This window comes from Sugiyamaella lignohabitans, chromosome A (genome assembly GCF_001640025.1).
Source record: "Sugiyamaella lignohabitans strain CBS 10342 chromosome A, complete sequence".
Classification (NCBI taxonomy): domain Eukaryota; kingdom Fungi; phylum Ascomycota; class Dipodascomycetes; order Dipodascales; family Trichomonascaceae; genus Sugiyamaella; species Sugiyamaella lignohabitans.
In genome coordinates, this window is record NC_031672.1 from 2,207,288 (window position 1) to 2,233,465 (window position 26,178).

The 26,178-nt window shown below is 47.6% G+C and overlaps 7 protein-coding genes and 2 non-coding genes across 9 annotated transcripts; 4 read left to right on the top strand and 5 right to left on the bottom strand.

The window, feature by feature from the left end:
• Positions 1 to 904: 904 nt before the first annotated feature.
• CDC48 (AAA family ATPase CDC48) lies at positions 905 to 1,670 on the top strand (the record flags this gene model as incomplete). Its single annotated transcript, XM_018882647.1, has 2 exons — positions 905 to 1,177; positions 1,596 to 1,670. The coding sequence occupies 2 exons, from the start codon at positions 905 to 907 to the stop codon at positions 1,668 to 1,670; spliced, it is 348 nt and encodes a 115-aa protein (XP_018734915.1).
• Positions 1,671 to 1,791: 121 nt separating this feature from the next.
• Positions 1,792 to 3,576, top strand: CDC48 (AAA family ATPase CDC48; the record flags this gene model as incomplete). The annotated part of the gene is made up of 1 exon (XM_018882648.1): positions 1,792 to 3,576. One exon carries the CDS (start codon positions 1,792 to 1,794, stop codon positions 3,574 to 3,576), a length of 1,785 nt encoding a protein of 594 aa, XP_018734916.1.
• Positions 3,577 to 5,389: 1,813 nt separating this feature from the next.
• On the bottom strand, positions 5,390 to 7,222 carry MSS4 (1-phosphatidylinositol-4-phosphate 5-kinase; the record flags this gene model as incomplete). Its single annotated transcript, XM_018882649.1, has 1 exon — positions 5,390 to 7,222. One exon carries the CDS (start codon positions 7,220 to 7,222, stop codon positions 5,390 to 5,392), a length of 1,833 nt encoding a protein of 610 aa, XP_018734917.1.
• Positions 7,223 to 8,986: 1,764 nt separating this feature from the next.
• On the bottom strand, positions 8,987 to 10,822 carry PRP9 (Prp9p; the record flags this gene model as incomplete). The annotated part of the gene is made up of 1 exon (XM_018882650.1): positions 8,987 to 10,822. The coding sequence occupies one exon, from the start codon at positions 10,820 to 10,822 to the stop codon at positions 8,987 to 8,989; it is 1,836 nt and encodes a 611-aa protein (XP_018734918.1).
• A 5,165-nt stretch (positions 10,823 to 15,987) lies between these two features.
• TFG1 (transcription factor IIF subunit TFG1) lies at positions 15,988 to 17,976 on the top strand (the record flags this gene model as incomplete). Its single annotated transcript, XM_018882651.1, has 1 exon — positions 15,988 to 17,976. One exon carries the CDS (start codon positions 15,988 to 15,990, stop codon positions 17,974 to 17,976), a length of 1,989 nt encoding a protein of 662 aa, XP_018734919.1.
• A 230-nt stretch (positions 17,977 to 18,206) lies between these two features.
• On the bottom strand, positions 18,207 to 18,304 carry AWJ20_696 (the record flags this gene model as incomplete). Its single annotated transcript has 1 exon — positions 18,207 to 18,304. It is a non-coding gene; the product is annotated as a tRNA-Ser (tRNA).
• Positions 18,305 to 18,381: 77 nt separating this feature from the next.
• On the bottom strand, positions 18,382 to 18,479 carry AWJ20_697 (the record flags this gene model as incomplete). Its single annotated transcript has 1 exon — positions 18,382 to 18,479. It is a non-coding gene; the product is annotated as a tRNA-Ser (tRNA).
• A 2,965-nt stretch (positions 18,480 to 21,444) lies between these two features.
• HNT1 (Hnt1p) lies at positions 21,445 to 21,804 on the top strand (the record flags this gene model as incomplete). The annotated part of the gene is made up of 1 exon (XM_018882652.1): positions 21,445 to 21,804. One exon carries the CDS (start codon positions 21,445 to 21,447, stop codon positions 21,802 to 21,804), a length of 360 nt encoding a protein of 119 aa, XP_018734920.1.
• A 221-nt stretch (positions 21,805 to 22,025) lies between these two features.
• On the bottom strand, positions 22,026 to 24,620 carry NAT1 (Nat1p; the record flags this gene model as incomplete). The annotated part of the gene is made up of 1 exon (XM_018882653.1): positions 22,026 to 24,620. The coding sequence occupies one exon, from the start codon at positions 24,618 to 24,620 to the stop codon at positions 22,026 to 22,028; it is 2,595 nt and encodes an 864-aa protein (XP_018734921.1).
• Positions 24,621 to 26,178: the final 1,558 nt, after the last annotated feature.

Below are 26,178 nucleotides of genomic sequence, written 5' to 3' on the forward strand. Positions count from 1 at the left end.
TCTCTCATTTCATTCCCCCTCGTCGATCACCGCTTCTCCTGCACGACCCTGCGTGTGCACGGCTGACTCAGGGGGTGGTCGCCTCGTGCCTCCGGCGGCTGGGGCTCCGCCCCAGACCCTGGTTGTGCTCGCTTCGCGAGCGGCTGGGACCGTCTCCGGGGCCTCTCGAGCCATTTCCCCCGTTCCATCGACCCTCCTGGCCCCCACCTCTCGCCACAGGGCCCCCACGCCGCTCGCGAAGCGAGCACAACCAGGGTCTGGGGCGGAGCCCCAGCCGCCGGAGGCACACCCCCCCCCCTCCCCAGAGATTACTAACCCAGTTTGCCACCAGCGAGCTCCGCCTGAGTGCCAGGGTCCAGCAGTGGATCCGCGGAGGTGCGTTCGTTCCAGGACCTTCTTCAGCCGTGCGGGCGGGTGTTACCCGGGGTGGGTTTATAAGCCCCGAGCCCGGAGAGGCAGATCTGGTGGAGAGCGGCAGGAGCGAGAGAGTGAGAGAGAGGGGAGTATTTATTACACAAGCAAGCAGCATCGACGTACTTCGTTCAGTACATGCCACAGTTGACCGCACGAACATCGGATTTGCCACATTTTTATAATTAAAGTCGGTGAAAAAAGTCGAGAATTCGCGAGAGTCGAGTCAATTGAACGGTTAACGCTAATAAATTCAGTTCACAGGAACACGAATCCACGAATCAACGAATCACACAGAAAAACAGCTGTTCACTGCCACTGCTGACTACTGACTACTGCCATTAGATTCTGATACTAATCATAAACATCAGTCGGTAGACCAACATTGGAATTTCAGTAGAATTAACTTCAGTGGAACAAGAACGCAAATCTGAGAATTGATTAATAAATAGTTCATTAACGAGATACAGAAGAGACTGAATACGAAAAGACCATGTCAGAAGACGCATCACACGCCCACCACCACGACAAGAAACCCAATCTTGTCGATGCCTCTGGCAAAGAGGAGTCGAAAGAAGATGCCACAGCCACGGCCATTTTGCGCCGCAAGAAGAAAGACAACGCTCTTGTCGTCGAAGATGCCACCAACGACGACAATTCGGTGATCTCGCTGTCGCCCAACACCATGGACCTGCTGCAACTGTTCCGCGGCGACACTGTCCTCGTCAAGGGCAAGAAGCGCAAGGACACAGTTCTCATTGTCCTTGCCGACGAAGAGCTCGAAGACGGACTCGTCCGTATCAACAGAGTCGTGCGTAACAACCTCCGCGTGCGTCTCGGCGACGTCATCACTGTCCATCCCTGTCCGGATATCAAATACGTAAGTACACTGGAGGGGCCGTGTGCCTCCGGCGGCTGGGGCTCCGCCCCAGACCCTGGTTGCTCCTGCTTCGCAGGAGTTGGCGGGGGCTGGAGACGCAATCGACTCGAGCGGAGCGAGAGGAGCCGGGGGGTCTGGGGCGCAGCCCCAGCCGCCGGAGGCAGGTGGGGAACCGTGACTAACAAGGGAAACAGGCTAAGAGAATCTCGTGTTTGCCCATTGCTGATACGGTAGAGGGACTCACTGGATCGCTTTTTGATGTTTATTTGAAGCCTTACTTTGTGGAGGCTTATAGACCGGTGAGAAAGGGCGATTTGTTCACGGTACGCGGTGGTATGAGACAGGTGGAGTTCAAGGTTGTGGATGTGGATCCCGCTGAGTACGCTATTGTGGCTCAGGATACCATTATTCACTGCGAGGGCGAGCCTATTAACCGCGAGGACGAGGAGAATAACCTGAATGAGGTTGGTTATGACGATATTGGAGGATGTAGAAAGCAGATGGCTCAGATCCGTGAGCTTGTTGAACTGCCTCTGCGTCATCCTCAACTGTTTAAGAGTATCGGTATTAAACCTCCTAGAGGTATTCTGATGTTTGGTCCTCCTGGTACTGGTAAGACTTTGATGGCCCGTGCCGTGGCTAATGAGACTGGAGCATTTTTCTTTTTGATTAATGGTCCAGAGATTATGAGTAAAATGGCCGGTGAGTCGGAGAGTAATCTGCGAAAGGCATTTGAAGAGGCCGAGAAAAACGCTCCCGCCATTATTTTCATTGATGAGATCGATTCCATTGCTCCTAAGAGAGACAAGACTAATGGAGAGGTCGAGCGAAGAGTCGTTTCGCAATTGCTGACTTTGATGGACGGAATGAAGGCCCGTGCTAATGTGGTGGTGATTGCTGCTACTAACCGACCCAACTCGATTGATCCTGCTCTTCGTAGATTTGGCCGTTTTGATCGTGAGGTCGATATTGGTATTCCCGATCCAACTGGCCGTTTGGAGATTCTGAGAATTCATACCAAGAACATGAAACTGGCTGATGATGTCGATTTGGAGGCTATTGCCAGTGAGACTCACGGTTATGTGGGTTCGGATTTGGCCTCGTTGTGTTCAGAAGCCGCTATGCAACAGATTCGTGAGAAGATGGATCTGATTGATTTGGAGGAGGAGACGATTGATGCCGAGGTGTTGGATAGTCTGGGAGTTACAATGGAGAATTTCCGATTTGCACTTGGTATTTCGAACCCATCGGCCCTTCGTGAGACTGTGGTTCAAAGTGTCAATGTCACTTGGGACGATGTTGGAGGTCTTGATAAGATCAAGCAGGAGCTCAAGGAGACTGTCGAGTATCCAGTTTTGCACCCCGAGATGTATACCAAGTTTGGTTTGTCTCCATCAAAGGGAGTTCTCTTTTACGGACCTCCTGGTACTGGTAAGACCTTGCTTGCCAAGGCCGTGGCCACTGAGGTGTCTGCCAATTTCATTTCCGTTAAAGGACCCGAGTTGTTATCCATGTGGTTTGGAGAGTCGGAGTCCAATATTCGAGATATCTTTGACAAGGCCCGTGCTGCTGCTCCATGTGTTGTTTTCCTTGATGAGTTGGATTCCATTGCCAAGTCGAGAGGTGGATCCGTGGGCGATTCCGGCGGTGCTGACCGTGTTGTGAACCAATTGCTGACCGAGATGGACGGTATGAATGCCAAGAAGAACGTGTTTGTGATTGGTGCTACCAACCGACCTGATCAAATCGACCCTGCTTTGTTGAGACCCGGTCGTTTGGACCAGTTGATTTACGTTCCTCTTCCTGATGAAGAGGGTCGTTTGTCGATTCTGTCTGCTCAACTCCGTAAGACTCCTTTGGAGCCTGGTCTTGATTTGCGGGAAATCGCCCGTTCTACCAACGGATTCTCGGGTGCCGATTTGTCGTATATTGTTCAAAGATCGGCCAAGTTTGCCATTAAAGACAGTATCGAGGCCAGTATTGCTGCCAGTCGTAACGGAGGCGACGAGTCCGGTGCTGCTGATGCCGGTGCTGAAGACGATGTCGCTATGGAGGACCCCGTTCCATTCATCACCAGAGAGCACTTTGAGGAGGCCATGAAGACCGCCTCGCGTTCTGTCAGCGACTCGGAACTCCGCCGTTACGAAGCCTATGCTCAACAACTCCGTACCTCCAGAGGAACTGCCACTTTCCGATTTAGCGGTGCCGCTGCCGACTCTTCAAGCGGTGCTCCCGGTGGTGCTGCTGTCGGTGCCGAAGGTGAGGATGACGACCTCTACAGCTAAACTACTTCGCCCCATCTGATTTACTACACCTTTGTTTTGTTTATCCTATATAAATATAATCAACTAGAATTTAACCTTTCTCTCCGGGGGGAGACATGCCTCCGGCGGCTGGGGCTCCGCCCCAGACCCTGGTTGCTCCTGCTTCGCAGGAGATGGCTCGAGCGAATCAACCCGAGATCCTTCACTTCTGAACCTTCTACTTGAGAAGTACTCGTAAACAGGCAGGTGAATCTAGTGTCGCCAGCAGCGACCGTTACACTTCATTCACTCCTGGTCGGTTTCTTTTATTATGGTCACTACACTAGAACATCGTCTGAAGTGATACGCGGTTGTAGCACTTCTTCCGTGCACCCTCTCTCGACAGTTGCATCACCTCGATCATGGAAAGCTCCACTACGAGGTTGTCATATTATGACTGCCAAGTGCTGACAACTGGTACAATACAATTCTCACAACATCGTCAACGCTGTATTGATTAGATGAAATCATATTATCGAGAATGTCACAGAACATTATATTTGTGACCTTCAGTTGTCAACAAGTTCTGTGTTAGAATCTCTGACATAGAATTGGCCAGAATCTCATTTGAATTCTGACTCTGTCCGGGTCGCATTTTCCAGGACTTCTAGGGTCCGTGACGGACCATTTGTTGGATTGAGCCTGAGTGATAGGACATATAATAATAATTTATAACAATGATCCTTGCAGTTCTAAATACAAAACCAGTAAGGCGTAATCAGATGATTTATAAAATTTATTAACTGGAAATGTAAGCTCGTCGACCCCAGCGATATTCGCTATAGACATCTTCATGACAGCATTCCTCTAACTAATTATACTTATCGCTTATTGGGGCTGAGCAAACTGCAGTCCTCGCTGCTGCTCTGAGGGTGATCGAGTCGGTTCTGGGGCCCCGGGCCGCTCCGCGAAGCGGAGCACAACCAGGGTCTGGGGCGGAGCCCCAGCCGCCGGAGGCAGCGTCGTCAAGGCAAATTTAGAGAATAATAATATTATTAATTACAACAATAACCATTAAACCCATCTCAGTTTTTGTAAAGTAGTAGAGTCAAGTTCAATCGATCAGGTGTGCGGTCTAGCCAGTCTAGCTTCTGTTCCTGAATAAGTGTCTGCCAGCTCCGTGAGAGGTGAGGGATCTTTCCGTCAATACAAGGAATCCCGTTAGAACAGAGTCAACTAGGCCATTGATTATCTCATTCGTTGAACTCGATCCCAGAGTCCGTGTCATGGTTATGGGAGGTACTATTAAGAGTCCATTGGCCAGGTGGGTGAGTAGGGGGTATCCACCTAAGGCGCCAAGTCTAAGAGTGCTCATCGTCCGTCCATAGAGATTGTGAGCCTTGATCTAATTCCAAAATGTCGCTAAGGAAGCGCCGTAATTGGAACGATTCAAGAATGTCCAGGAGTAGACTGGCGAGCCAGCTCTACCTAGTCGAACGGTCTAAATCGTCGTCTGCTCGCGGTGTGCGAGGCGACTGATGAAGTGAACAACAAGAGACGATGAGCAATTGTCGGGCTTGGAACCTGTGGGCCAATGAATGATAGCAGATGTCAGCCGAGACTCGGGATGCCGCCGACTGAAGATCGCTAATCCGAAAGGAAATTGTGTTGATAACCAGTCCAATAGTACCAAATGTGAAACCATGACAAGGGAGCCTAAGGGAGCCTCTGAAGATCAAATAAAAAGATAGTGTGACCATGAACTAATAGTCATAGCTAGTATTGGTCCCTCGAGGTAAGGGAGCAACAGACAAGGCCAGACCGACCAGATAATCGCACATCGTGAAAGAAGAACTTAACAATGAGTAGACACTGATCTGCTGGGTCCAGGGACCACGGCAGATTGAACGAAATTAAGGAATCTCGCTCCATACTTCTTAGGGTTAACAACATCTACAGCGGATCTGCCAAACATCAGTCCTTTGACAGTAGTTTCCGCTCTCTTGCGCCAACTAAAGGGGCAAAGGGTATCAATCATACCAATAACAGGCTGTTGTTCACAAGTTCGAGTGTCACTCTGGAGTCCTACCAACAATGAGTAATCCATGATATTATGTCGCTTCAAGAAATCGACATCCTTTGAAACTTGAACCATTAACTTGTCTCTGTCCTCTTGAGTCATGGAGAGAGCCTCGTGTTTGTCAGTCCAGTCAAGATCCTTGAACACTACACGGCCACGATTGTCTTTTCTGGGCCCGGCACGTCGGTCATGGCTCGATCCCTTGAGATCGTAAATCAAATCAGTCTCCTTCTGAAGCAAATTCTTCATAATGATAAAGTGAGTCTTCTGTCCGTCAGCAACAAGGGTGTAGTTCCCAAGGTAGAAAGGAAGCTGAGTGCTAGGGTGGGCCTTGATATGATTGTAATAGTCGGCCAAAAATTCCGCATTAGCAATGACGTTGTGCTCCTTGCGCTTGATGGTCTTAATAATGTACTTGCCATTAGGAGTAAACAAGAAATCGGATCCAGATTTGCCAGGAGATTTAGTCTTGGTCAAGTCAGACTGCAAAACAAACGAATTCAAAAACTCATGATAGTCGATTCCACAAAGAGTGCGGATGTTCTGATAAACAATTGGCGAATGGGCCTTAATAATGGCACCTCCATCAAGTCTGTATTTCTTGTTCTCCATGAGGGCTTCCTGGCTGCAAGGGGGAGTAGCATAGACGGCTGTTTGAACTCCATTAAACATGAGAGTGGATTTCGTAATAGGGGCAGCGCGTCCAGTAAAAGAATTCAGCTTTGCTTTGGCTCTTGTCATCAACAATGGTGTCTTGGGCTTGTTGACTTCCTCAACCTGAATGACCAAATTGTCAGAGGGAGTTTGAGCAATAGGTTTAGATGGAGCCAGTGGAGCTGTAGTGGGAAGCTCGGTGTATGGTTCAGCTTGAACTCCACCAGAAACAATCAATTGTGGCAAACCCTTGAATAAGTTTGCAACGGCAATAATCTCAGCAACAAGGCTGTCAATGGAACAACTGCCCTCGATGGCAGGGGCAAGGGCGTCGGCAATAGTGCAAGGGGTTTCATCATCCACCTTGGCAGGAGTGATTTCCTCAGATTCAGCCAAATCGCTGGTGGAGGTTTCCAAAGGCGACTCATTCAATGTCACTTCGTCATGGGACTCAGGAGTAGAGTCATTCTCATCAATTTCAATAGGGCAATCAGATAGAGCCCAAGAGGCAGCAGGGGTAGTCCAGGTAGCTTCAGTGTTCTCTTCGGACCAATTAGTTTGAATTTGGCGGGTGGTAAAGGCAGCCTCGTCTCCAGCCTCAAAAGACCACTCGGAGGAGTTGTCATCATCATTATCTTTATCAATGGGAGCAGAGTTTTCACGATAAGCTTGTTCGGCAACAATATCAATGGGTTTCCAAATGGTGGGTTCATTGAGGGTCTCATCAGATCCAACCGAGACACCAGAGTCATCGGGGGAACATTCAAGGATCAAAACCTTGTGATAAGCAAAAGCAGAACGTCTGGCAGGACGACGGTTCTCTTGTTGTACACAAGCACCATACTTGGGCACAGAAATACCGCAACGGACCTCACTCAAAACAGGACGACGAGGGACCTTGTGGGCTCCATTAGAAGGAAGATAATCACCGTTGGAAAAGAAAAATGCACCCATTTTATCAATTAAAACGGGTGACAGTAAAACAGTAGTAAAAAATAGTGTTGAAAGCGCTGGTTAATAATTCACAGAACAAAACTTGAGTGTAAAAACAGCTGGAGGTTTATTCTGAGGAGAAAAAAGAAAAAGAGAAGAAAAAAAGACCATTGCTGCGGATTTCCCATCATATATATACACAGGGCTCTAAAGATTATGCTGATGTCTGATGTCTGCCTTGACCACATAATCTTGGATCACGGGCCCGACAGGCCTGCAGACTGCAGCCCCCCTGCAAGAACCCGCTACAGTACCGGCTGGAGCACCCAAGCACAGCTCGAACACCCTCTAAAGACCAGCCGATGTTCACTACCAACTTTAAAGCATTAGTAGGAGTCTAATATCGATCGGATTCTATTCATTTACCGCTCCATGGCTCCGTTTGTATCTAGCTTCAAACAGATAAAGTTCGACTCCGATCGACTTTACTCGGTATGGAAATGCCAGGGGTAATCTCATCGCATCCCAGCCGAACAAGCCCATATGCAAGATAACGAACGGGCTGCACCAGAACTGCACCAGGGAATGCATGCCCGTTGGGAGAACTGGGGGCGGGCCCGGCTGCCTCCGGCGGCTGGGGCTCTGCCCCAGACCCCGTAGCTCGCTGCGCTCGTTACACCGGGGGTATCCCTCAGGGGTTGGTTGGGCTTGGAAAATGCGGACTCCGGGGGTACGGCATTGCATAGGGAGATTTGAACACGAACTTTAACGTCGTTCAGTATTCACAGTCTAAAAACGAGAAATATAACAGGTTGAAAAATAATTATTATTTTAATGACTACTATAAATTATGTTAAATAAATAATACAGGATCATGGGGGTTAACTTGGACAATCCAGGATTCGCTACGTCACAAATACCAGTCGGGTGCTAAGTACTTGATTACAGCTCGATTCCGGCCATGACACGGTGGAGAAACAGTTCCAACGGTTTCAAATCAAGGTTGCTGAACAACCGTGTCGTTACGGCAGTCTAGAGAGTATCTCTCATATTATGGACGAGTGCCCACTCTTACAAGAGGCCCACAATGAACTAGGTGACGAACTGCCCAGTTTTAACGACCATGTGGTATTTGGAACTACTCAAGGGAATCAAATTGTCACATAATATTTGTTGAAGAATCAAATGCAATGCACCGTCGTGTAATTATCTGGCGTTGATGCCACTGAATGTCAGAAGTTTACCAACTCCAAAAACTGCAAGTGAGTTCTCGGGATAATTCGCTCAATTCAAAGCAATCAAATGATAGTAAAATGTAACAGCGTCGCTGGTTTATCTATGTAAGACAAAAAATTAATATTAATCAATAAATTAATTACATAACATGTATCATCCCTCTGATGAATATTTTATCAATACTAGTTGCATTTACTAGTTATCACCTTCATTCGCTGCTGACCGAGTAATTGCATCATATTGTATAACTTACAAGACATGCGCCACGAGCTTCAAATCAGGAACGGCGTCTTCGAGGTCGTTGCTAGTCTTGAATGTTCAGTCATTGATTCAATCTCCTGCGAAGCAGGAGCAACCAGGGTCTGGGGCGGAGCCCCAGCCGCCGGAGGCATTGAACCCCCCCCCCAAGTAGAGTCCCCAGACGGAGGCAGTACACGTGTAACGGTTAGTTGATAAATACAGTTAAATAGAGAGGTTATATGAGCCCTTGTTTCTTGAGACTAGACATGTTAGTAGGGGTACGGTAGTGAGAGGTAGGGGAGGGGATACTTACTCGTTGTAGACTTTTTCGGACATGACGTTGCCCTCGTCGTCTTCCATTTCGACGGCCACTTCGTTTGTGGTTTCTAATTGGCGGTTGTCTTTTTTGATTTTTTCCCAGAGACTCATGACGTCGGCTAGTTTAGTGATGCCTTTGAAAAGTGGACCGGGTTGCACACCGAGACATCGCAATCCATGGACATGGCGTGGTTCCAGAAAATGTTTGTCGAATGCTTTGCGACCGGCATAGGAAGCATTTCCACATACTTCGCAATCGAACTCGATTCCTAGACCTTGGTATTTATACAGCCAGAATGGAATGGGTCGACCGTCCCAGCCCAATGGCAGTTTCAGTGGGTTGTATACCACTTCATCTTCACTATCGTCATCGTCGTTGTTGTTGTTATTGTCGTTTTCAGCATCGCTGTTGTCAGAATACCCATTTCCATTCGCTTCTAGTTCCAGTGCTTCGATTTCAGCCTGTCGTTCTCGGTCGGTAAGGGCCTGTCGTCGTTCAACATTGGATTTGGTGTCGGTAATGACTTTGGCCAGCAGGTCAGCCAGACAGTAGATATGGTACTCGTGCGAGGCAAGTGCTCTTAATTTCAGGTCTTCTCCAATAGGGATATTAGCGCTGATGTTGGAGCTAGGGGAGTTATTCGCTCCTGAACCGTCTGTACTGGAAGTACCAGCGGCAGCAGTAGCAGCAGCGGCATTCCGTTTGTGTTTTCTTCCTGGCAGATGGTTATTAAAAAGTGCTTCGTTTGTGAATCTTTTGTTACAGGGCACGCAGAACAGCGGGTCAGAGGATCCTGATTCGCCATCTGTGCTCCCAGCACCAGCACCAGCTTCGCCTTCACCCTTGATTTGACCACCATTTCTCGACTCTTTATCTTCTCGGATCCAGCTGGGATACTTTTGAGACTGCCAGAGAGAGTCGAAATCCGATTCGATACTAGCAAGACTCGATTCCGGATGCGCCAAAATCCGAGTTTTCCGAAAAAAGGTCTCGAGATACTTGTGTAGCTCGACAATGTACTCGAAATAGTGTGAACTGTTGAGTCGCTGTGAGCTGTAGATAGATTTGTCTGAGAAATCAGACATTTTGTCCAGATATTGCGTATATGATAGCTGGTGTTGTACAAAATGAAGGTTCAAAAACTGTTCATGCAGACCGACCATGTCCACGAACCGACCGTAATATTCTTCTCCCGAGAATTCGGTATCCACACTAACATTTTCTGCCACTGCAAATGTCGATAGCACACCTCCATCTGTCAAACCGACGGACTGGTCTGTCTGCTCAACATCTTTGTCCAGACCGTTATTATTATTATTTGCCAAGTTCCTCTTCTTCAGAGTTCGAGCCATAGCATACGTCGCAGCCAAATCGTCCACATCCTGGTTGGGATACTTTCTATAAAACTCTTTAATCGAGCTGACTTCTTTACTATACTGATCAAGAAGCTGTTGAGACGCTCCCGAAAACTCTCCTAATGCCTTAACTTCTTTAATGTGTTGATCTGCTAGCACCAGAGCTCCACCATCAGTCGCATCGACTTCATCGCCCTTCTTCTGTCGTCGTCTCTTCACTCCTGAAATCACCGAGTTCATGTATTTACATTGTTCCTGATATCTCTCGAGAAACTTGGCCACCTCCAACTGGCTCAAAGTCGTTTCCCTGACTGGTCTTTTCCTCTTCCCGTTCAATGACGAGCTCGTCGACAGCTGAAGGGTATCCGGAAGAATCCACGGGTTATGCACTATCCGGTCCGTCACGGCCTGCTCAATCCGCTCCAACTCTTCTAGAGCCGACCTCTCTATCTCCAGTATCTCTCCACTCATGGCGTTTCTGTTCCTGCTGTCTCCTACTCCAACTTTCTCACTACTTCACGAACTTACCTGCAGAATTTACTGGTCACGTGACTACGGACCCCAGGGGTCTTCCCGGGTCCATTCTGTTTCCTTGGGGGGTTGGGTCTGCCTCCGGCGGCTGGGGCTCCGCCCCAGACCCTGGTTGCTCCTGCTTCGCAGGAGTTTTGTGGGGGAGGATGCTGAATTTCGAGGTTTCATTCGCTACTCACACATTCTGTCTGTACTCGAACTCCGAAATTTTATCAAAAAAAAAAAAGGTGAGTTTACTGAATCATATCCCCAGTCAGAGCTCTATCAAAAAAAATAACGTCACGGAGTCGAAGAGTTCGCTGTGGAGTAAAAAAATGAAAACTCAAAAATTACAGCACCTTCTGTTCACGCCTGGTCTCCCACGGCATTACTGATCAAGGCTCTTAGAGGCTTGAATATGATTGATCGGACGGGAAATCTTATTTTACTCTAGATATGGCCGTAACTGAACAAAGACTTTCTCGCCTGCCCCTGAACCCCCGAATTACGGCAAATTCCCGCCCCTTAAACTCGCCAAAATGACCCTTCGAAAGTTTATTCACCCTCAAATCAGCAGTCCCAGAACCCCCTGCATGCCAGGGTCGGTAGACACAACGACTCGAGCGAAGCGAGAGGAGCAGCGGGGTCTGGGGCGGAGCCCCAGCCGCCGGAGGCACACTCCGCGGCCCAAAACCCCCCTCTGATAACGAAGAAGCGAGTTTTGTGACTGAGTTAGCAGAAAAACAGGGAAAAAAGAGAGAGGTAGAACCCGGTTTTAGAGAGGGGGATCAACCAGGCAGTGTTCTCAGGGGTAAAGGGGGTATGCACAGCCTCGCGTGATGACCCCATGTTTAGAAACAGTCGCATCTCGCTTGAGTGATGCACAGGTGGCTCACAGTTTGATTACACAGAGCAGGAGCGAGATCTGGCAAGATGGCTTCTAATAAGTACGTGACGTGGGGATTGCATGTGGTTGGGTGTTGACAGAGTCGGTTTTGGTATTGGAAAGGCGGTTTTTTGATGGTTTTTTGATGGTTTTTCGAGAGTTTTTCGAGGGTGGTTGCTAACAGGAAAACAGCGTACAGAGAGCTAAATCAGCCCGGTGGTTACAGCCGAATGTATCATATGACGGTGGTGGCTATGGTGATGATGATTATGACGATTGGGTCGACGACGAAAACGGCGGAAATTACAATTATAACGATGATAACGAGGTACCTCCTTTGCCTCCGGTGATTCCCAGTATACCAGCCATTCCACAGGAGTATCTGCAAAATGCGGCAACACCACTTGGAAATGGTTCGGGATCTGATTCACAGGGCTCAACAAAGTTGGCTAGTGGGCCTGAAGTGGGTTCAGGTCGTGTGGGAATATCGAATAGTTCGGATTTTGGGACTGATTCGGGACGGCCAGTGGTTCCAACTATCAACGCACCAGAACCGGGATCAGCATCTCCAGAGCTCAGTCACACGAAATCGAATGCTTCAACTGCCTCAAGAACTTTTGTAGAGGCTGGAGTTACTAAATATTCACTTTCAGATGGAACACCATCGCAACAACCCGGTTCAGAGTCTGTAGAGGGTACAGGAGATTCGGCAAATGAGACTGCCAAGTCTGCAGTGGGTACAGTTGGTGCTGCTGGAGGAGCTGTTGCTGGTGCTGCAGTTGGTGCAGTTGCTAGTCTGGCTGGAGCTGTAGGATTGACAAATGCTCCAAGTTCATCTTCAACTAAAGCTCCAGTTCAAGGTTCGGGTCCGAGTTCAGAACATCTGCCGGGAGCCTGGCCAGGAGCATGGCCTTCAGCAACTCCTACACCCACTCCACCCGTTAATGTCGGTACTAGTACGACTGGTAGTTCAGTTCCTGTTGAAACTGTAAATTCTGGTTCTGATGCCAATGCTAATGTGTCAAAATCTCTGGCTGCTGGCTCTACAGACGAGCAAGGTGCAGGTGCCAATGGAGATGCAGAGTCATATGACGACCATGAGGAAATCTATGACCAGTACTACGACGATGAGAATGAAGCTGATGATGACGAGGTAGTAGAGCCATTGCCTAGTACACTACCTCAGAAACTGCCATCAGCACTTCCTGATATTCTCACGCCTCGAGCACCACAAACTACCCAGCTACAATCATCCTCACAACCAGCTTCTCAACTACTGCCACCTCACTTACAATCTCAGACAATTCAACCTTTGGGAACTCAATTTAATCCATTGACAGAGTCTCATTTAAACAACCCATACTCGCGTTCGCCAGAAGATGCCCACAATGGTTACTTGAGTCATGCCCAAAAATCAGACGACTTTTATGGAGAAACAGACTCGACTGCTTCATTGTCAACTGGTCGAAGATCATTAGACAGCACATCAGTAGCTGGTAGACTATCTCTTGATGAACGACCTGCTTTACACGGCAGACCAATCTCCGAATCAGTTCGTAGTCATCCTGTAATGGAAGACTCGGAGGAAGATGCTGACCGAAATGCTGTTGATCCTGATATTACTAATATCAATGACCAGATGAATGCAATGGGGTTGAAACATCGTCCTCAGGTTATTGATTCCGACTCATCCGATTCGTCTGATAGCGATTCATCAGATTCTGATTCAGAGTCTGATCTCAAAACACCTCGTGGGGCAGTTGCTGGCAGATGGAAACCTGATCCAATTGTAGGGTTGAATCCATCATCTAACAACGAGCAGTCACAAGTTGATGCTGTCAGTGAACCAGAAAAACAGCTACCATCATCATTACAGCAACAACAACAACAACCAGACCAAACTCGTGATATATTGGCTAGTGAACTCAGCTCGTCGAATATTCCCTCGTTGCAAGTAGAAGGAGAAACGTATGATAATACGGATCAGAACAATCTAGAAGCTGAGATAATGAGTTCTATTAACGGCAGTCACCATGGCTCGCCAGTTTCACCAGAGCGCAATGCACCATCTCCATCCCGTGTAGAAGAGTACTCACCAGATCCAGAACTAGTACAGCTTGTTCAAAACACCCGATTTTCTCAACACGGGTTCCCAGAAATCAAGCCACTGAACACAGGTCGTTCAAAAGGCAGTGATAGTGATGACGACAACCACTGGGGAGAATCGAGCGATGACGACAATGTCATTCAAGAAGAAGACGAAGATGTCCACTCTGGTCAAGAGAGTCATGTCGCAGACTCCAACACTTCAACACTGACACCCTTAGACGGAGCTGACGCTTCACTCCCGTCCAAATCACCCAGTGCTGTTACTCCTGCTGTGTTCCCTGATAGCTCTAATACTGAGTCAACTGCTACTTCTCACGCTCCACAAAGTAGTACTAGTACAGGTCTTGACTCCGGTATCGGGTTTGCTGGTGGTGCTGCTCTGGCAGGAGCTGCTCTTGCTGGAACTGGAGCTGCTGCTGCTGCTACTGCTGCTGGTTCTGTTGGTGCCACAGCTGACACACCAATAAGTTCTAGTCTTCGAGGACCAGTTATCCCTCCAAAAGACGAGGGTGAGAAACTGCACATTACCAAATCTCGACCCGACCGACTCAGCATCTCGTCTCTCGGCACTGACGCCTCTTCAGTCGGAACAGGGGTGTCAGAAGTCGATGCTATGGACGCCATATCTCCTATTTCCACTCGCGAACCATCGAACCTAGCTCCAGTCTCCACTGGAGTGACTATTCCATTAGACTCGACAACGGATCCACGACCGAGACAAATGTCGCAAGCCACGAGTGTCATGGCTAACCCAATAGCAGCCAAGCTCAACAAACAGCCTACATTCGACTTCACGGCAGCATTAGCACGACCGAATCCTGCCGAACGCAAGACACTCTTCGACAACGCACGAGCCCAACAAGCCGAATACTCACCCAACCTTCAAAGCTGGCTTCACGCGGTAACCGCGAGCCACGACGGCCGAGGACTCTACCCGAATGGCAACCCACCTAAACCCACACAAAACGAGGCTCGCGAAGAAGCCAACGCGCAACGAACCGTGTCAGCGACCTTCATCAAACCTGCCAAAAACATCGTCACGAACCTGTCGTCCAAAGACACCTTCGGCAAAGTCAGCGAAAAGTCCACCAAGCGGGCCAAAGGCCTCTTCGCCATGGGCAAAAAGTTCATCGGCGGCAATTCCGGTAACTAGCAGACTCTTTATTCTTAACAGGGTTATTTATCTGAGTCCTGTGCTGCCTCCGGCGGCTGGGGCTCCGCCCCAGACCCTGGTTGTGCTCGCTTCGCGAGCGGCTTGGACCGTCGAGGTTGAGGTCTCTCGCGAAGCGAGAGCAACCAGGGTCTGGGGCGGAGCCCCAGCCGCCGGAGGCATGCCCCCATCTCGCAAAATAATAAATTAAAGAAAACTATGTACAAGTGAGGGGAGAGTGAGTTATGAGAAGCGGTCACCGCCCTTGCGGCCCTGGAGAAGTTAGTAGGGTTCCTGGTGGAGTGTGAGGGGGGTACTTACGAGGTAGGAGCTGCCGCCGCCTTCGTATTTGCTCTTTCGGGTGACAGTGGACTCGCCAACGAACTCGCCGGGAGTGACGTATTCGGCCGGCTGGTCTGTCAGCCGCTGGCTGCCTCGGTAGCTGGGAGGGAAGTTAGAGGGGGGTTTCTGGGGAAGAAAAGGGGTCGGGGGGACTCTTACAGTTTAGTACCGATGGCTATAGACAGCGCGGCTACGGTAATTATGCCCCAGCCTCGATTGACTTTGAAAATGGGGTCCATTTGTGCGGTCGTATTGTGGTTCTGATCCAGGGGAATCAGTTCATGGATGGTCAGATCAGATCGCAATGGGAGTGCGGCCTATGCGGCGCGTGTGGTGCGGCGTGTGTGGCGCAGGTGGTGAAGTACGATGTGTGGAGAATCGGTTTGCGGTGAGAATATAGGATCATTGTCGAGCCAGGGGCTGGAAGTAATAGGGCATAAATTGGCCCGATTTGACAGAAATACACACTCAAAAGATATAGAACTAAACGGTAGTGTCGAAGTGAACAAACAACGAGGCTTTTTTTGGTCGCAATTATCACGTAATTACAAATTGATTCCGGTGCGGTCGGTGTTGAGATTGTATTTTTGATTCGGGCAAGCTGAGCTGGTGGCTTCAGTTTCTTCGTTTTTTGCCAGGATGTCCTCATCGTCGAATCCGCTGATTAGCAGGGTCAAACGACGACCACCTCCTCCTAATCCTCTTCGTCGTCCGAATGCCAATCCGCTTGTCAAACGTGAACCTCGGGACAGCGCCAATGGAGTCAAACCGGCGGTTCAGGTCAAGCGTGAGAAAGATGATACCAAACCAATTATTGCATCAGCATCGTCAGGATCTGGTGTGAAATCGTCATCATCTTCTTCTTCGTCGACATCGTCGTCAGCAACAGAGTCGTATACCGACTTTACTTTACGTAGTTGCTCTGCTGAAGAAGTCAAGGTGGCTCGTCACCATATTATTAAATTCCATTCACGAACTCCTGTTAATCCAGCTACTGATTTTACACCTCCTGTTCGGTTTCATAGAAAGGACCCGCGAAATCTACAGTTTCAACTGACTCTTAGTGAACTTGAACAGAGACAGAAAGATATCGAACAGAGCAATGCTCAGCTTGAACAGAGTTTGAAAGACCAGGAAGCCAAAGCTAAAGAAGCAGCTGCTGCATCGCTAGCAGCTGGTGTAGCTCCTGAACCGGCTCCAAAGGCAGATATGTCGGTAGTGGCTCCAGATGGAGGTGCTCGTAGAAGTGCTAGACCGTTTGAAAAGAAGACTCGTCAGGTTATTTTGGGAGATGAACAGAGTCGAAAGTTGCGATATGAAGAGTATTATCCGTGGATTATGGAGGATTTTGATGGTAAAAACACCTGGGTCGGCAACTATGAAGCAGCTCAGTCGGATTCATATGTGTTGTTTGTGTTTGATAAGGACGGGTTTAAGATGGTTCCCGCTGAAAAGTGGTATAAAATGACTCCTCGTAACAAGTACACGACATTGACGGTTGAAGAAGCCGAGCAACGAATGGAGAAAAAGTCGAATGTCCCCAGATGGATTATGAAACATATTGCTGAAGAACAACAAACTCAGGCTCAAGATAGATCATATAATGCACGAAGAAGATTCCGGACTGTTGATGGAGCAACTTCTGGGACATCTCCGACTAGAGGACGAGACGATGACCATGACGAGATCGATTTCGACGAAGAGTTTGCTGACGACGAAGAGGCTCCTATCATGGATGGTAATGAAGAAGATGTTAAAGAAGTAGAAGAGAAGATCAAACGTGAACAACGGAATGCCAATACCATTGGCGTAGCTCCTGATGACGACAACGAAGATTTGTTTAATAACCCCGACGAGCCCAAGATGGGTAAGGAGGGTCGAAAACTCAAGAAATACCTCCGATCGCTAGAAAAGAACGCTTATTACGAGAGTGACGATGAAGAAAACCCATATGCTTCATCCTCTGAAGACACAGATGACGACGAAATATCCAGTGCCACTACTCCTGCTGTCAAAGAAGAGCCAGATGCCGCTTCATCTGCTGCTAATGGCAATATAAATGGCGTCACTGTCAAGCGTGAAGACTCTGCCAACCCGTCTTCACGACCCAGTTCACAATCACCTCCACCAATCCCACTTCCCCGTAAGGTCACTGCCAAAAAGAAGTATAAAAACCTGCCTCCAGGAATGGTCGTCTTACATCTGTCACCCAGTTCGCTTTCAAATTTCCCACCCGATCTGTGGAATCCCAATGCCAAACGCCGTCGCGAAGTGTCTCCTGACAGCAACAGTTCCGAAACCGGCGGCGAGATCAAAAAGATCAAACTTCGGTCGCCATCACCTCCACAACCCTCTGCTGTTGCCACTTCTTCATCAGTCCCATCTGCCAGCGTCAGTCCAGCTGCCACAACCACAACCAGCGACCCCGGCAACTCAGACGACCTTCTGACTGCCGACGACGTTCGTTCGGTCATCACCGCCAACCGAGTCAACGCCAAACAGCTCCTCGGCATCCTCAAACCCAAATTGCGCCGACACCCGCAAAACCACGAGCGTCTCAAACAGCTCCTTCGCGAGATGGCCAAAATCCACAATGGCGTGCTCGTGCTCAAGGGCTCTTCCAACTAGCAAACAAACACTGTATAATTTATTGTAACTGTGGGGAGGGGGGTGTGCCTCCGGCGGCTGGGGCTCCGCCCCAGACCCTGGCTGCTCCTCTCGCTGCGCTCGAGTCGTTTCGTCGACGGTCCCAGCAGTCTCCTGCGAAGCAGGAGCCACGGGGTCTGGGGCAGAGCCCCAGCCGCCGGAGGCACAAAGCCCCCAAGAAGAAAAAAAAAGTGTCCTGGAAGAGGGACTGTCGACACCAGCAGGATTCGAACCTGCGCGGGAAATCCCAAAAGATGCCCAAACTTTAGAAGATTCGAGTCTTTCGCCTTAACCGCTCGGCCATAGTGCCTTGTTGACTGGGGGTGCCGAGCCCTGTTGTGGCCTATGAATTGTCACTATCAGAGATAAGATTGTGCAAAAAAATGTCGACAGCAGCAGGATTCGAACCTGCGCGGGAAATCCCAAAAGATGCCCAAACATTTGAAGATTCGAGTCTTTCGCCTTAACCGCTCGGCCATACTGCCTAGTTGTTGCAGTTTCCTTTTTGGTCTCCCTTCTCAATTAAGCACTAAACCCCTTGCCCACGTCAGCCACTTGGGAGTTTACAGCACAATATTCATCAAATCTACTGCTCAGAACTCCGATTTTCAACCCATTTTACTTTGATAATCACTGAACCACTGGACTGAAAGTCTGGATGTTCAAGAAATCATTCAGAAGGCCCAGTTATGAACCATTTGGAGCGGCACGGTGCCTCATCTCACTTGAACTTCAATTTCACGGATACAACTCATAGCCATAAGTCATAAATGGAATTTCTATGATCCCACTACAGAATATATCCCTTTTCTGATTCTTTCATGTTAAAAAGAGGTGTTTGAGGCAGTGAATTTGCCACTTTAAACCCCCTGACCCCTTGAACTTAATCAGGGTTAGGTCTCTTTTGGCCACATGTAAGCTTCAGGGCTGTGTAGAGTGTAGTATATCTCCACACGGATCAGAGAACCGCTGAACTCCGAACATTGAAATTTGACACTGAACAGTATAAATTCGGCTTGAACAAAAATTAATTCAATCATAAACTGAAAATGGCGGAGAATGCGTTCCGAGCGCAGATGAATTCATGGCGAAATGCCCCAGGAACCAGTGCTGGAACGGTGCCAGCAGCAGCAGCCAGCGACTCGGTTCTGGACAGAGTCAAGTCCTGGAACCCATTCGGACCAGATGGAGCCCTTGCCAACAACAGATACATTAGACTACCACTTTCAGAACGAGAGGAGCCTGAAGTCGTAGTAGAAGAGCCCGCGTGGTTCACATGTAAGTCTGGTGGCCCAAGCCATTATTACCCCTGGAGTAACCCTCATGTCTCCAGGGGCCCTCTCTTTAACGAAAACTAACAATCAAACCAGTATCGCGATGGGACCGGTTACTCGTTTTCGGCGTTTGTTTACTAGGAGCTGTGGCGTGCTTTGCACTATGTTTCGCGATCCTGCCCATTCTGGCGCTGAAACCACGCAAGTTCGCGGTCTTGTAAGTGCCAGGACCTGCCTCCGGCGGCTGGGGCGCTGCCCCAGACCCCGTTGCTCCTGCTTCGCAGGAGTTTGCTGGGACCGTCGACGAAACCGACTCGAGCGAAGCGAGAGGAGCAGCGGGGTCTGGGGCGGAGCCCCAGCCGCCGGAGGCAAAACCCCACCCCCTGGAAAAGTGAGACTAACCTCGTGGCAGGTGGACGTTAGGATCCGTGTTGTTTGTGATCTCGTTTGGCGTTCTTCAGGGACCGATGGCTTATTTGATGCATTTGATCTCGCCCAACCGACTGCTGTTCACGGTGTCGTATTTCGGGTCGATTGTGGCTACGTTGGTGTTTAGTATTGGAATGAGGTCGACGCTGCTAACTATTTTGGCGGTTATTGTTCAGGTGATAGCGGCTGTGTGGTACGCCATCAGTTACTTTCCTATGGGCACTCAGTCGCTGAAGTTTGCGTCTCGCATCGGTGCTCGCCAGATGACCTCGTGGGTCAACTCGTGAGGAGAGAAAATAGTGTTGCTGCTGGTTTATATCGGTGTAATTGAATGACGGTGATGATGACTCGTATGATAATAATAATAATAATAATAATAATAGTAATAATCTTGAAAGTATGTTGATAACGAATGTGAATATCTGCAGGATAGGTATTCAGAAATCAATGACTGGCTGATAACAGGAGTGAATGAGATCCATCAGAGACAACTAAATAGATAAAAAAAATGAGACTATTAAACGATTCAGACCATAACCAAGTCCAATTATTCACTATATTGTTAATTGTTATATATTGTATCTTTCAGCAGTGAATTGTCGTGAATACTGGACGGACCCAGCATGACTCTAGACCTAGCTATGTCTACCCAAAATAAGCACGCTCTACTTTTCCAGAATTATCAGTCAAAACATTGAGTCTGTCTGGTTGAAAGTCGCGAGTCATCATTTGAGATGGTCCTACCACTCGATTTGGCGTTGGAAGGCTTGTTTTTGCTACGTGATGTGGCTCTGTCTGCCATGGTCAGTCAGTGGTCATAATTCTTGTCACCAGATCTTGTTATTTACCCATTTCTTTCTGTAATTGAAATAAAGTCGCTAAATTACTTACCACATGACTTTCAGATTCTACAATTGTTTTCCCAGAGAGCTTTGTTGTCCATTCCTGGGACCTGGCTTCCATTTCCTCGGCTGACATGGTTGCTTGTAATGATAATCGATCGACCAAGTGTTGAGAAGATAAGATAAGCTGCAGCTGGGATGAGTGAGTGCATTTGAGGGGCATGGATACAGGTCTGACTGACAGTGATCCTGAAAAGTTGACTTGAATTTGCGAATTTTTTTTTTTTCTTGATCTCTTCTTTTAAGCTGTATTTTTAATGGAAGCTAGTCTGATTTTATTTTTTAACATCGAATACTTGACAATTGGTATTCTGTATAACATGTTAGAGATAATGTGTTGTAGTTACCATTCATATAACATAGGCAGTGTAGAAAGATGAGAGAAAGAGAAACCGTAGTGAAATTGATATAGGAAATAGAAAATTGAGATCTAGAAGAAATTGAGGGTTAAAAGAGGTATAAAATGTGAATTAATACAATTTATAGGAGTTGAACGAGCTGGGTAGAAACTTGAATATTTCAGGTCATTCACGTGACGAGTTGAGACGACGGAAATAATTCAGGATCAGCCGAAAGTTTCATGACCCCACATTGCACTTGTTGATTCGATACAGACTCTCATTCGCCAGTCAAAATGTCGTCTTCTGCTGCTTGTATTTTCTGCAAAATCATCAAAGGTAAGCAATCAGCCCGTACTCGACCCGAATATGCTTGCGAAGCAAGCACAACGGGGTCTGGGGCAACGCCCCAGCCGCCGGAGGCACAACCCCCATCCTCCAAACTAACACCTGACAGGCGAGATCCCATCGCTGAAATTGGTTGATACTGCCAAAACCCTGGCATTTATGGACATTGGACCAACAGCTCCTGGTCATGTTCTTGTGATTCCCAAGTATCATGGAGGAAAACTTCATGAGATCCCTGATGAGTACCTTCAAGAATTGCTTCCTGTAGCCAAGAAGATTGTCGTCGCTTCAGGACTGGACAAGTCCGGTTTAGAGGGTGCTGGTTACAACATTTTACAAAATAACGGGTCAATTGCTCATCAGGTGGTCGACCATGTTCATGTCCACATGATTCCTAAGAGAAATTCCGAGTCCGGTCTTATTGTTGGCTGGCCTCAGGACGCCGAGGCTGCCAAGTCTGTTAAGGACGTTCATGCTAAGCTTCTCGAGAAGCTTGGTGGTGTGCAGTCGTCTTTGTAAGAACCGGATGGTTGTTCTTTTCAGGAGGATACTGGATTCGTAGTTGAACCGGTAGGTTCGGTTTAAACAACAAAGTAACTTTTATATATGTAAAATATATACAGTGTGGACACATTGAGGGGTTGCAGTAGGTTTTACCGGTGATATATATATAGCACCGGTTACTTTTGGTGATGTGAATTTGGATTGGTAGTGTGCGGAAGAGATAAAGACATCGTTGTTTAGGCAGATTCCGAAAAGACGGTGGCTCGTGGCCACAGTTGGGATGCTTTAGATCTATACTCGGCGAGACGTGGACTACGCCATGACCTGAGAAGGTTATACGCTTCAGTAGCATCTTCTAACGAAGTGGTAGGCGATGGAACTGTCAAGAGACGGGTTTCGACATCAGTTTGCACTTCGTTCAGACCCTGGATGGCTATTTTGGTATTGGCCCAGTCTACTATCGAGATAGGTTTCTCTGAATCGATAATATACTTGTCAGCAAATAGCTTCAAATCATCCTCAACAATGTTACCATCAGTGACAATAGTTGGTAGGGTTCTGCTAGACACAAGTTTGAGTGCTGCTGGAACTGCCTCGTCTGCTTCTAGATCATGTTTGGCTCGGAGAGCAGATCCAACCACCCACGAATGTCTGGCTCCACAAGCTTTGGCTTTAGAAAGAGCTTGTAAAGCAAGAACATACTTCTTCTGTGCAAGATAAACGTCAAATCCAAGCTGCCAAGTCTTGTAATTATCAGGAGCAGCTTCGGAAAGTGGCTTCCAGATCTTGAATGCCTCTTGTAATGGGGTGCTAGTAGCTAGTAACTGTTTACCAAACATGTCAGGGTCGGCATTTACCGCCTTTTCACGTTCCTCATGCTCTTTCTTGAGCTCCTTAGCTCTCTCTTTCTTGGCCTTTTTAATAGCCTTTTTCTTTTCTGCCTCGTCCATGCCAAGGTACTCGTCATCATCTTCAGGAGCTTCGCCAGCCTCCCTCCTGGCTTGCTTGACGGCAAGTTTGAGATAAATTTTAATAGCTCCTGCAGCAGCTCGTTGATATGGAACGTTTCCGTCGACGTTTTTGGACCAATTGATCATATTGAGATAGGCCCGAATAGTGCCTCTTCTAGGACAGTAGAAATGAAAGTCAAACTGGTCATTCTTGGCATCTTCGTAAATGAAAAAAACAGCATGGAATCGTTTAAGTGCCATACCATCGTTGCCAATACGAGCATATGCCTCAGCTTGTTCACCCAAGAACCACAGACCCTGCATATCGTGCATGTCCTGAACTCCTTTACCATTAGCATCGTTCTTGGTGAACATAGAAATGGTTGTAATAGCCTCGTCGATTTTGTTAGCACGAAGAAGGTATTTGGCGGTTTTGGTGTTGATGAATCTATCCGATAAATCTAATTTTCTAGCCTCGTCCATGACATTGGCCGCTCCCTCGATATCACCAGCACGCTTGAGAATATGTGCTTTGGTCATAAGAAGTTCAAGCAACTTTGGTGACATGTTGATAGCCTCGTCTATAGTTTTCAAGGCAAGCTCATGCTTGGAAAGATATGAATAGTGTTGAGCCAAGTAGTATAATCCCCAAAGTAGAGGTGATGAAGAGCTGTCATCGTTCTCTTGCGTCTTGGCGCCATTAGCAGAGTCAGCAGCGTCTCCATTAGTAACAGAAGATTCCCCATTCACAGCAGTAACGCCATTAGAAGACGCATTACCATCAACACTAGCAGCTCTCTGATTTTGAATTAGCTCATGAATGAATTCATCGATAATAGCCCGCTTTTCTAAATCTTTATACAGCGGTTTGACAATGACAAATGTCGATGGCACCTGTCGTACTAAATAGTTGCTGATATACTCGGCAACATTCTTTTTGAACTCGGCACTATTACCAGCCAAGAATCCCAAAGGAATAGATCTTGGCAAGTCGGCCTTAGGGTATTTCTCTGCTAGTCGGTGGTACAAGGCAGTACGAACAGGAATGTCATCTTCCTTGATATTTAAAGCCTTTTCCAAACCCAAATAGTACTCTCGGCACTCAGGATTACGTTTAATCAGCATTCTATACTGTTTTTCAGCATCTTTAGCTCTGCCAAGTTCAAGCAGATACTTGGCACGCCATTCATTTAGACACTTGACGTCGAGCACTTTGTCGGAAATGGACTCTAAATCTTCCAAAGCTCTTGCCACATCCCCACTTTCATAGATAATGAGATTTTTGTATAAAAGAATCTCCGAGTTCTCAGCATCGTCTTTAGCCAATGTTTCGTTAGCAGTCACTTGTTCAAAGTTGAGAAGCGTCTTTTCAGCACCAGCATAATCTCCTGACAAATGTTGGGCAATGGCCAAAGCATTCCAATTCTGACGGAATCCTGGTTGATGAGACAACATCTTGCTTCTGGTACTGACCAGAGCATCATATTGACGGACTTGCATCTGCAAGATACCCAAATCTCTAATTACATTTTGGTTCTCTGGATCATACTGCAATGCCTTGGAATAGCTCTTAGTGGCCTCTTCATAGTCTTTCTCTTGACGATGATACAAACCATAGATATGCCAACACACATAACTGGTGCTGTCCTTCTCCAAACCCTTTTTAATCGATTCATGGCCCTCTTCCTTCTTGCCTAAATGATAAAGTACTAGACCCTTCAAAGCCAAAGATTCGCCATGATTAGGACTTTTCTTGAGTACACCTTCTACTCCCTTGAGCGCCTTTTTATACTGCTTGGCTTCATAGAGTTTTAATGCAGCGCGGAAATTCGAAGCATCCTTCGGCGCTAGGATTCGGTTCTTCGGAATCGCAGTTGCCATGATCTAGGATCTGCTCACCGAGTTAGTCTCCGTATTAGTACAACATGTCCCGAGGCCGTTTTTCGAATACAATCATCCCAAATTCACAAACCCGATTCTTTCAAAATCACCGGGAATATTCAACTTTTAACAGATCACGAGTCAGGGGACGAAACTTCGTGCCACAGTTTCAGCGTCTGAAAGTGCCGTCCCGCCCCTAACTTTCAAAACTGGTCATCCAAAGTCAAATCCAATCTATATACAAAACCATTCACCACTCTAATCACCGTACAAACCCCGTTACTCACCTGTTACTGTTGTCTCTTGAGTGATCTGTCCTGTCTGTATGGTCGTATGACTCCACCCGCTAATACACCGCTCCGGCTGAAAAATCTAAACGCACCGGGGCGGCGTGAGCCGCACATGAAGCGCAGGGTCCACTGTGGAGAAGTGCACTTTCCCGAACGCTGGTGGGTGTTGAATTGGCAAGATCTAACTCGGATCTTATATAGCGGCCAATAAAATTTTAATCACTCTAGTCTTGAAACATGCTTTCGCTGGGGCTATAGCGTGCTGTGTACCGGCGGCTCTGAAAAATAAAAGACTGACCCACTTGAACTTTCGAAATTCCAATCAATTCGTTAACTACCAACTTCATAAAAGAGATTAATAGAGCCTAGAAATATTAAGGATTGGTGCGGCCTCCGGCGGCTGGGGCTCCGCCCCAGACCCTGGCTGCTCCTCTCGCTTCGCTCGAGTCGGGCGTCGGGAACTGGTGAGAACCAATTTCCCAGCAGGATACATGGAAACATTTGGACTTTTTTTATTCGACTGTTTGTTTTTCTTCAAGATTTAGCCATTGTAATAACAGCTTTTCGCAAGTTGATGAGTTGATGAGTTGATAAGCTCAGAACCGAAGGAGCAGGCAGCCAGCTAAGTCGACAATTTTATGGCAATGCAGTGTAGAGTCCATGGCATGCAATGTTGCATAGGGAAATTTGTCAGAATACTGAAAACAATGGACGACAGGTAACTAAGCCCTTAATATAAGCTTGAATAAGCAAATCAACAAAGGAAGAGAAGGAGAAATTAATGGAACAATCTGGAAATGATTGGTAGTATATTGGTGACTCTGAACGCCGGGTAACTCGTGATGGCACCTTGTTTACGTCTTAATATTGGCAATTCCAGGCGCCAGCGGAATTTGTTCATGGAATAAACTGTCCAGAATCAATACCCAAACTAATATGTCCGTCCAGTTCCGCTCAACGGGTAGTTATGTCGGGGTTCCATGGGCTTTGGGTCAAAGCCCCATGAGAGCTTATTGGCGGCTCAAGACAGCAGTTCTTGTATATTTTCAGACGGTCCAATTCAATTAGTATTTCCGGATTCAGATCATGCAATGAGCTTTCCAAGATGAATTGACCACATTAAGAGCCTGCAGCTCACTGTTTTTAACAAGTTTTTTCATCCACCGTTCCGTCAAACTTTTCGACTACATTCCCCTGTTTATGACATCCCAAACAACGAGTGATTTAGATACAAATAAAATAATTTTGTTAATGTCCATTCTCATGGC